Below are 11853 nucleotides of genomic sequence, written 5' to 3' on the forward strand. Positions count from 1 at the left end.
TATTAGAGGCACAAGATTTTCCTGGTCTTTTCAGATGCACAGACATAGCACCTTGATCCTTTCGGCACTTGTCCGTGATTGATTTTTCACTTATCCATGAACTTTATGAACTCTTTGGGAATATTATATATATATATATATATATATATATATATATATATATATATTCACTATTTGAGTGTCTTATGAATTGTGGATTTATTTATGTAAACATTTATGATGTGTATTGTTTTATGCACTTCATTGTTAGATCCACTTGCTGCTTGTACTAATAGACAGTGCAACGCATTATTTTGGTGGATATATTTTGTATTGATATATGTGGATACAGTGAGTGCTGCTGTCTTGTTGGATTTTTTTTTTTCTGACATTTTTGGTTTTGTTGGTTTTTTTTTTGACACTTTTCTGCACATGATTTTTTGGTTACTATTTTACCTATCTTTGCCATGTTGTTACTATGTGTTTGCTCTTTACCAGGTGAAGCAGCAGAAAGAAAGTAGCTGGATTGAGCATGATGTATGGAGGATGGAGATCTACGTGTGTCTGGGCATTATATCTCTCGCTATTTTAGGCATATTGGCTGTTGCATCGATTCCATCAGTCAGCCATTCTTTGTCTTGGCGAGAATACCAGTTCATACAGGTATGGTTCATTTATTAGTCTCCAGCATCAATGCAGAGCACTAAAAGTGAACGGATTCACCGGCAAATCTCCCCAAAACACAGGCACCTCCCTTATTTGATGGCTTACAGGTGAAACTCGAAAAATTAGAATATCGTGCAAAAGTTCATTTATTTCAGTAATGCAACTTAAAAGGTGAAACTCATATATGAGATAGACTCATTACATGCAAAGCAAGATAGTTCAAGCCGTGATTTGTCATAATTGTGATGATTAGATGAGAGACATGAGACCGAACAATGCAGAAGAGCTGAAGGCCGCTATTGAAGCATCCTGGTCTTCCATAACACCTCAGCAGTACCACAGGCTGATAGCTTCCATGCCACGCCGCATTGAGGCAGTAATTGCTGCAAAAGGGGCCCAAACCAAGTACTGAGTACATATGCATGCATATACTTTTCAGAGGTCCGATATTGTTCTACGTACAATCCTTGTTTTATTGACTGCATGGAATATTCTCATTTTCTGAGATTGTGGATTTGGGGTTTTCATGAGCTGTAAGCCATAATCATCACAATTATGACAAATCACGGCTTGAACTATCTTGCTTTGCATGTAATGAGTCTATCTCATATGTTACCTTTTAAGTTGCATTACTGAAATAAATGAACATTTGCACGATATTCTAATTTTCGAGTTTCACCTGTAGTTCAAGGTGAGAGCTAGCCTGCCTGAAAAAAGGGAACATTGTTGGTGGATTGTCTCTTTAGCTAGCTCTCTTCCTTTTTTCTTTTCTTTTTTTTTCCCCTATTGAATTATGGTGTCCGTTTGTGAACCAGAGGTAATAGATCGCTGCTCAGTTCTCCGGCATTCTCGGAGAACAAAGTTCTCCTTTGAATGCAGTTTATGAAGCAGTTCTCCGAACGAAGGGAGAACGGCTTCCAAACGCTGGATAACGGTCTACAAACTCTGAAAAACGGCTCATTTTACTATAATCTCTCCAGATTATAGTAAAAGACCAGTTTACTAAGCAGAGGTAAATTATCTCTGCTTAGTCTTCGGTCCCTCTGATTCTCCAGCTCTGGGCTGGAGAATCTGGACGGAGAACACAGATCTCCAGAGAAGGGCTGACAGGATCTCCTAAGTGTTATAAACTGTGAATGACCAGAGAATAGCTGAGATCTGTTGAATCGCAGCTATTCTCTGTGTCATAAAAGGACACCTATATTTGAATGCTAAAACAAAAATGTAAATATTGCAGCTTATCAGTACTTTGAGGTAACGGCTACACTCATTTTCCTAGTTTTTTTTTTTTTTTTCCCTTTTTATTTTACCTGATGATCTTGCCAGTAATGCACTGCCTGTTGAAGGATGCCAACCCTAACTCATTATACTATGGAGGAGCAGCATTGTCACCCCAGGGCAGTACAGAACACCACCTCTTTCCTCATCCCCATAACAGGGGAGCAGCATGGGCACCCCAGGGCAGTACAGAACACCACCTCTTTCCTCATCCCCATAACGGGAGCAGCATGGTCACCCCAGGGCAGTACAGAACACCACCTCTTTCCTCATCCCCATGACAGGGGAGCAGCATTGTCACCCTAGGGCAGTACAGAACACCACCTCTTTCCTCATCTCCATAACAGGGGAGCAGCATGGTCACCCCAGGGCAGTACAGAACACCACCTCTTTCCTCATCCCCATAACAGGGGAGCAGCATGGTCACCCCAGGGCAGTACAGAACACCACCTCTTTCCTCATCCCCATAACAGGGGAGCAGCATGGTCACCCCAGGGCAGTACAGAACACCACCTCTTTCCTCATCCCCATAACAGGGGACCAGCATTGTCACCCCAGGGCAGTACAGAACACCACCTCTTTCTTCATCCCCATAACAGGGGAGCAGCATGGTCACCCCAGGGCAGTACAGAACACCACCTCTTTCCTCATCCCCATAACAGGGGAGCAGCAGGGTCACCCCAGGGCAGTACAGAACACCACCTCTTTCCTCATCCCCATAACAGGGGAGCAGCAGGGTCAGCCCAGGGCAGTACAGAACACCACCTCTTTCCTTATCCCCATAACAGGGGAGGTGTTTTGTAGTCCATAGAGGTATTTTAGGCAGGGCTTTTTTGAATAATACTGCAGAGTGCACATTACATCAGAGACAGGTTTTATTTTCACTTATTGAGCAGAATATCAAAATGCTTTTCATTTTATATTAACAGAACAAAAGGAAGCAAAGAACAGTTCATTGGTAGAGTTTCCATACACTTTTGTTTTATTTGTAAAACAATGAATATAGACATAAAAATAAGACAAATGCATATAGTAATAACAGTTAAACATATTCAGTAAAAAAAAAACTAAATATAAAGTAAACCTGGTATGAAAAAAAATCTAAAATATACTGAAAATGCCATTTGTCTGGCTTCCCAATTGATCGAATGGCTTCAGTACTTTTGGGTTACAAATGTAGAACTAGTATGTCAAAAGTCAGGGGTCCCTATCCGCATTGCATGTTTTAGGCCAGTGCTGCAGCGTACAGAGGCAGCCAGGAAACTAGCACTTTCAGAAGTGATTACTGGAGTGGTACTCCAGACACAATTTAAAACCATTTTTTAGTGGCCATGGAGCTGAACATCCTGTAGTATTGTAGACTTTCTGGCCAGACATTTCTTGGCGTGGGTTTTTCCCGGTGATACAAGGCTGAATCAGCATACGTCACATGTGTTGTGCAGATTGCGGTCTAATAATGGAGAGGTCTGGATTTTATTATCGTATTTTCCAGTGATGCACACTAGGTGAACACAGCGTACTATAGCCAGGAGGGTACACTGCCAATCATTAATAACAAACAAGCCTTTATTTCTAAAAGCAATTACTAGTCTTGTCTTAGAATAAAATCCATTTACGGCAGAACTCCAGGCCAATATAAAAGATAATGAATTATTAATATATTATCTAATATATTATTAGATTTATATAGCGCCAACAGTTTGCTCAGCACTTTACAATATAGCGGGAGACAATACAGCAACAATACAGTTCAATACAAGAGGGTTAGGAGGGCCCTGATCCTGGGAGCTTACAATCTAAGAATGAAGCTCTGTATTCAATAACGCATCATTAAAGGATATGTAAACCCATCATATTCCTGATATTGTTAAGCACACAAAAGAAAAACAAAAACTAGTCAATTCTCTGGTTCAAATCGCATTACTAGTAAAAAAACATTTTTTAAATGCCAGTGTGTGTATATATACTGCGATTTGTAAACACTATAAATTTAATGTAAACCAATTAATACACACGTATTGGGATTTTTTTTTTAGCAAAGATATACATTTTGGCCTAAATTTTATGATTCTTAAAATTTTTTTACTGGACATGTTTAATAGCAAAAGGTTGAAAATATTGGGGTTTTTTTTCTCAAAATTGTTTTTCTTTTTTTTTTTATAGCACAAAAAATAAAAAACACACAGGTGATCAAATACCACTGAACAAAAGCAATTACTAGTCTTGTCTTAGAATAAAATCCATTTACGGCAGAACTCCAGGCCAATATAAAAGATAATGAATTATTATATAGGATTTATATAGCACCAACAGTTTGCTCAGCACTTTACAATATAACGGGAGACAATACAGCAACAATACAATTCAACACAAGAGGGTTAGGAGGGCCCTGCTCCTTGGAGCTTACAATCTAAGAATGAAGCTCTGTATTCAATAACACATCATTAAAGGATATGTAAACCTATCATATTCCTGATATGTGGCTGCTGTACCATATAATTGTATGAAAAAAGTATCCTGTTCTCTTTGTATTCCTTTGTGTGAAATCCCTGATGTTCCTGCTAGTCCCTCTGCTTTCCTATTAAACACTGACCACACTAGGCATGCGAGCATAGCCTGGTCAATTCTCTAGCTGTACTGAGAAGTCAGCCTGCTCTCTTCCAATGATCCGCTTGCTGCTAACACGCCTCCACACTGCAAAGCCATTCACTGGGAAGACTAATGTACTGCTGTTAATCCTCCCCCAGCTCTCTAAGCTCCTCATGCATCTGAGAACAGAGAGTATGTGATCATTTATATAAATGAGGGGAAAAAAGCATTTCTATAAAGGTTTTATATACTTGTACACAAATGTTTTGCCATGCATTTCTATATTAAACTGAGGGTTAACATATAAAATAAATGTACTGTTTGTACATAGAAGCAGTGCAAGTACCTGAAATTGACAGACCAGGGGAGGGGAAACTAATCCAGGGAACCAATCAGCTGTGCTGGAGTGCAAATACCATGCTGACAGGAGAAGACAGCAGGGTGATTGAGAGATGGGTTTAATTTTGAGTTGCTTTCACTGACTAGTCACAAACTAGTGGGAACTGGAAAACTAACCAATAAGACTAAAATGTGAAACTGCAACAGAGAAAGATCCAGTCCCTTTCCCTGCCAAATACAGCTGTGCTGTGTGTCAGAGCTGTGTACATCTCGGGACTGGATGAACAAATCCAAGCCTTTTGCCAGATCCCATATATTATTTATGTTACTTATTTGTGTATTTAGCTGGCCTGATATTAATCCTAAAATCATTGTCATATGGAGGGCCTGAGAGCTTTAGCCAAACACATTGGTAAAAGCAAAAAGCCCTTTTTATTCCAAATAAAACAGGCAAAACTGAAAAACAGCTTGTGTTAAGCACACAAAAGAAAAACAAAAACTAGTCAATTCTCTGGTTCAAATCGCATTACTAGTAAAAAAAAATTTTTTTAAATGCCAGTGTGTGTGGGATTAAAAAAGTGGGATTAACTGGGATTTGTAAATGCTATAAATTTAATGTAAACCAATTAATACACATGTATTGGGATTTTTTTTTTTAGCAAAGACATACATTTTGGCCTAAATTTATGATTCTTAAAAATCTTTTACTGAACATGTTTAATAGCAAAAAGTTGAAAATATTGTTTTGTTTTGTTTTTTTTTGCTCAAAATTGTTTTTTATTTTTTGTGCTATAAAGAAAAAAAAAAAAAAAACACACAGGTGATCAAATACCACTGAACAAAAGCTCAATCAATGAAAAAAAAAGACGCAAATTTCATTTGGGTGCAGCATTGCATGACCGCAAAAAATGGTGTGGTCAGGAAGGGAGGTAAATCCTCTGGAGGGCAAGTGGATAAACTCATATCAAAGTTGTTTTTTTTTGTTTTTTTTTGTTTTGTTTTTTTGGATCTCTAATAAGGACTTGGAAATCTGGAGAGTACTGAAAGTCAGTCCTCTCCTCTCCAGCTGGACTACCCTGGAACCCCTCACTCTGCATGGGTGAGAACCCCTGAGTACTCAACATTACCTTCACACCGAGCTTTTCACAGAATGTTAGTGACATCATCAGAATTAGGAAAATCAACACAGACTGAGCCAAAACTTTGTAAAGCTTCTGAAATCCCTTCTGACAGCAGTTGGAATTGTTCTGCTAATCCCATGAGTCAGCAGCTGCTGCAATTAAAACAATATGAAAAATTGGGCACACTGGAGCCGGACGGTCAGAATGAGAAATGATTGCACAGACAGGGCTGTATACTGGCCTTGTACAAGAAACGGCACTGCCAGGCAAGCTTCTGGTTGGAGAACTACAAGTCCCAGGAGTATGAACCTGGTGCTGATTGTATGGATCAGTGCTTTATGTGTTAGTGACCGTTTGCAATGAGTTTTAGTACAAATTATACCACCAGCATGTGATAACCCGAAACCAACAAAAAAGTGGTATTAACACTTGTGCTCCAGAGGATTTACCCCCCTTCCTGACCAGGCCATTTTTTGCATTACGGCGCTGCGTTACTTTAACTGACAATTGCGCTGTCATGCAACACTGCACCCAAATGAAATTTAAGTCCTTCTTTTCCCACAAATAGAGCTTTCTGTCTGTGGTATTTGATCACCTGTGTGTTTTTTATTTTTTGCACTATGAATAAAAAAAAAAAACAATTTTTGAGAAAAAAAACTATATTTTTGACTTTTTGCTATTAAACATGTCCAGTAAAAAATGTATTCTGCGACATGTCTTTGCTAAAAAAAAAAAAAATCCCAATATGTGTAAATTAATTGGTTTACGTGAAAGTTATAGCGTTTATAACTGATATGCACGTACAAATCACACTGCGATGCGATTGTGTGTGAATATAATGGTTTTAATGTGAATTTACCACTGATACCATTTTCAGTCTGCCTTTCTGCACTTCAGTGCACAAATTGCTCCCATTGATTTTAATGCACAAATCACTCCCATTGACTTCACTGAACAAATCGCTCCCATTGACTTCAATGCAAAAACAGATGTGAATCACAAACGTATGTGAACATTTATCTCCGAATGGCACTAAACTCTATGTATTGCGAGTTTGGAACGCAGTGCTCCAAGCTCGCACAGGGCTTTTTGCAATCCTGATCATTGAGCATCGCTTCTGTGTGAACCGCATCAATAGGAAAACATTGTATCTTGCCTGTCCTGTAAATCTGTGCATTTTAAAACGCATCCACAATAGCATATGTGTGAACCGCTGTTAGTTGGAGTTCAGGTTTGATTTGTTAGCCAAGTCCATCTAAATCTGCTACTGCATGCAATGCTACCCTCTCCCCAGATTGACAATGCTGCTGTCCAAGAGTGTCTCCATTGCTCCTCCATCCAGAGTGGAAACACCCTAAGAAAGGACGTTTGTTACTAGTTGAACCATCAGGTTAAAATAAAGGGAAAAGGGACTAAAAAAAGAAAACTAATGGAGCCATCACATTTAAAGTATATTTAACGGCAAAACATGGTTTTTTTCTTAGCTTTGGACAGAGTTGAGAGTGATTAGAACACCTGTCAGGTTTTATCACAGTCTGTGCCCCCATTAGGGAGACTCACCCTCTATATTTATCCTGTTTACCATTATCATCGACAGTGAAAGTAGAAGAAAATCCCAAATTTTGGATTGTCCCCAGAACAGGAGTGGAGGGAAAATCATCCGATAGCGATACTAATTCTGAGGACAATCAGGGATTTCCTGTCAATTCCTTTTGTGGCTATGGGACAGGAAGTGAAGGGAAATCTCCCCAATGGGATACAGATGGGAAAAAAATGACAGAGGTTATTACCCTCCCTAAGGGCTCGTTCACACTTGTCTGTTTTACCAACGCTTGCCAAACGCCCCTATAGCATTTGGCAAGCGTTGGTCCGGCGTGCTCGGCAAACGCTCCGCAAACGCCGCATGCGCAGTTTAGTGGTGGTTGCTAGGCGTTTGCCGAGCGTTAATAACGCCCCACAAATGCCTATAAAGCAGTTTGAGTGGTGTTACCGCTCCACAAACGCCCCGCAAACGCGTCGCAACCGCACCGCAACTGCACCGCAAACACCAGCTGGGCGTTTGCGGAGCGGCACCATAGACGAGAATAGGAGGCTTCAACACCTCCTGACTTGACCAGAGGCGTCCGTTTTGCCGCGACGCGACGCAAACGCTCCCGTTAGAACAGCACCATGTGCTGTAATGTGCAGAATTGGCAGAGGCGTTTGGGTAGCGGTAAAAACGCTTCCCAAACGCCTCTCTGCTGCCTGCACACAACGCTAGTGTGAACGTAGCCTAAGGATTGGTTCACACCTGTGCAGTTTGCATTTGATTTGTTTCTGCAGTGTGTTTTGTGTTTCATTTTGCATTTTTGTACATGTTCTTGCTATGTTGTTGATGCATTTTTGTTTTGTTTTTTATTGTTGCTAGGCAGATCAAAACGCGGCAAAAACGCACTACATGCTTTTCTGTAGCATTTCCATTGAAGTCTATGGAACCCAAAATGCAACGTTTTGCATTTAAAAAAGTCCCTGACCCTTTCCAAAAAACACACTGGGTGAAAACACGCAGATGTGAACATGTCCCATAGGAAATCATGTTAAATGGACTGTAGTGCGTTTCTGCAAAACGCTGCCGAAAACGCTTAGGTGTGAACCTGGGGTTAGTCTATCCAAAATGAAAAAAAATTGCCTTTAGTTCTATTAATCATTAGCTAGATCTAATAGCAACCCCCTGCTGACAAACCACAACACTGCAAATCAGACGGATTATAAATCCCATGCATAGTAAACCTTGGGATCCCTTTTTAGGGTCACTAAACCTTTAACCTCCTTAGCGGTATTCCCGAGTGTAGCTCGGGGTAAAATTTCAGTACCAAGAGCGGTAACCCCGAGCTACACTCGGGCTTACCATGCGGCGTTGCTCAGGGAGTCCCTGCAGCGCTTACCTTGTCCTTCGCTCCCACGATGTGTCCCCTGCAGCGTCCCCAGGCATCTCCTCCGGCCGATGCCGGCATCCGGCTTCCGTGTTCCGGTCCCTGTGGCGTCGGGACGTACGGGCGCTAGAGCCGGCGGCAAATTTGAAATTTTTTAAAAATGTCATTTTTTTAAAAAATTACTATTGCATAGTAAAACATTGCTGTTTCAATGCATTTCACATACATTTTGTCCTGCGCCCTGCCTGCATTTTGACTGTTCTTTCTGCCTAGAAACTTAGAAAAGTCCATGGCGTCCAAAAAGCGTCCCTTTAGGTCAAAAGCGGTTTTAGACCAGCTAGAGAACAGCGATAGTAAATCAGAACCACTTGCAGAATTGAGTGATGATTTGTGGGGAAATTCGTCATCAGACACTGAAAACGATTTTGCGACTTTGCTCAGCGATGTGCGAATTTGCCTCTGTATTTCAAATTTCAGTGTTTTTGGTTTGATTATATTATTGCATTAAATGTATTATTATTATATTATTTTTTATGATTATTTATTAAATTATAATTTATGATTTCGTGTTTCAAATTTTATCATACCCGGGATGTTTACTAGACTCTTGTTCTTACAGATTTCAGTGAGTTATTCCTAAAAATTACAGCCTACAATAAAAAACTACATATTTCCATGCAAAAAAAGTACCGCTTTCAGCACAAAAAATCGGAAATAATCAGACCGCCGAGGAGGTTAATTTATCCTGTTCACTTTGACGTGTATTTATTGATCTTTCTGTTGTCCTCCACAGAGCAAGATGGGCTACGTGGCATTATTACTGAGTACGGCGCACACCTTGGTGTTTGCCTGGAATAAATGGGCAGATGTCAGCCAGTTTATTTGGTGTATGCCCCCCTCCTTCATGTTGGCGGTATTCCTCCCCATCCTCGTCCTCCTCTGTAGAGCCATCTTTCTTCTGCCATGTTTCAGCAAGAGGATTCAGAAGATCAGATACGGCTGGGAGGCTACTAAACCCATGAACAAGAACTGTGTCCTGACTCATATGTAACATGTACCACAAATACAGTATTTATAGACTTGTGTGCTGGTGCTTTATTTGCTTGGGTTTGGTGTTATTATTGCCTGATAAAGTGGACCTGTCATTAAGGCTTCATTCACATGATTGCACAACTTTTACTGATGTTATTATATATCGAGGTTGATTTACTAAAACTAGAGAGTGCAAAATCTGGTGCAGCTGTGCATGGTAGCCAATCAGCTTCTAACTTCAAAAAATGTGTAAAATAAACTTGCGCCTAAAATCAATCAATACATTAATTAATGCTGCTGTTCATAGATGAAAACCATCAAAACATAAAAGAAATAGCACAGTGCAAAAATTAAAACAAATCATAAAATTCCATCAGTGATGAAAAAATATTGGTTGTGTATGAAAGTTCACTATCCCAAATAAACGGTGAAACAAGTGCTTCAATCAAAAAAACAGTGCCAAAGGAAATTTAACGTGCCCACATCATCCGTGATCACCTTCCGGTACAGTCCACACTCACCAGATTTTATGGACTCCTAGCTTATATGGCTTAAGATTCAAACAAGCTTTAACCCCCCTGGAGGTATTCCCGAGTGTAGCTCGGGGTAAAGTTTCAGCACCACAAGTGGTAAGCCCGAGCTACACTCGGGAATACCCTGCAGCGTTGCTCCGGGATCTCTTCTTCACTTACCTTGTCCTGCGCTCCCGCAATGTCCCTCCTGCAGTGTCCCCGGCAATGTCCTCTGGCCGATGCTGGCATCTGTCTTCCAGGTTCCATCCCCTGCAACGTCGGGACATACGGGAACGGAACTGGTGGGAAATTTGAAAATTTTTAAAGTGACATTCACTAAATTCACTAAAATCACATAGTAAAACATTACTGTATCAAACCATTTCACATACATTTTGTCCCGAGTGCTTTGTCCTGTGCCCTGCCTGCATTTTTACTGTTCTTTCTGCCTGGAAACTGAGAAATGTCCATGGCGTCCAAAAAGCATCCCTTTAGGTCAAAAGTGGTTTTAGACCAGCTAGAGAACGGTGATAGTAAATCAGAACCACTTGCAGAATTGAGTGATAATGATTTGTGGGGAAATTCGTCATCAGACACTGAAAACGATTTTGCGACTTTGCTCAGTGATGTGCGAACTTGGCGCTATATTTCAAATTTCAGTGTTTTTGGTTTGATTATATTATTGAATTAAATTTATTATTATATTATTATTTTTATGATTATTTATTAAATTATAATTTATGATTTCGTGTTTCAAATTTTATCATACCCGGAATGTTTACTAGACTCTTGTTCGGACAGATTTCAGTGCGTTATTCCTAAAAATTACAGGCCTACAATAAAAAAAATACATATTTCCATGCAAAAAAATGTACCGCTTTGAGCACAGAAATATAGACATAATCAGACCGCTAGGGAGGTTAAGGTGAGATGTGTTCTCCAAAATGAATCGCAATGAAGGAAAAGACTCTTGCTTGACAATCTCCAACGACCACCAATAAGGTAGATGCAATGCAAAGAGACAATGGGGACTCTAATAGTATAATACTGCAAACTCTTTAATATATTAAAACCAATGCATTATATGCACTCACATTAGACAGGTTAAAAATCAGCTTCTTTAATATAAACTTTCCCCATCAGAAAGCTTTAGGACCAAATCAATCATGGCTCCCACATCAAGATAACTGGCAGCAGTGCGGTAAGGCTCTGACCGGCAAATGTATATTCCCCTCTGAACAAATATGGCTCCGGAGCGCCTCATATAGTGTGCGCTCCACCACCGGACATGACGTCACAAAGCCTCCATCGAAACCTGAAAATTACGTCTACGCATTTTGCCCCTCCTCCAGGGTGTTATCACAGACAATGATCTCCGGTTCCTGCTTCCAAATATACCTAACCATTACTCCTCCCACCAATCTG

At 40.2% G+C, this 11853-nt stretch overlaps 1 protein-coding gene across 3 annotated transcripts in view; it reads left to right on the top strand.

Moving 5' to 3' along the window:
• STEAP1 (STEAP family member 1) overlaps nt 1-9967 on the top strand; it is a 48764-nt gene extending 38797 nt beyond the window's left edge. For all 3 annotated transcript variants that reach the window (XM_089666227.1, XM_089666226.1, XM_089666228.1), the window contains exons 5-6: nt 478-642; nt 9678-9967. In XM_089666227.1, the coding sequence (XP_089522353.1) occupies nt 478-642; nt 9678-9935 (423 nt within the window). In that variant the 3' untranslated portion in view covers nt 9936-9967. The remainder of the gene's footprint in view (nt 1-477; nt 643-9677) is intronic.
• The last annotated feature ends 1886 nt before the right edge of the window (nt 9968-11853 follow it).

This window comes from Staurois parvus, unplaced genomic scaffold, assembly GCF_062004578.1.
Source record: "Staurois parvus isolate SC_StPar_1 unplaced genomic scaffold, SC_StPar_1.0 ptg000051l, whole genome shotgun sequence".
Lineage (NCBI taxonomy): Eukaryota > Metazoa > Chordata > Amphibia > Anura > Ranidae > Staurois > Staurois parvus.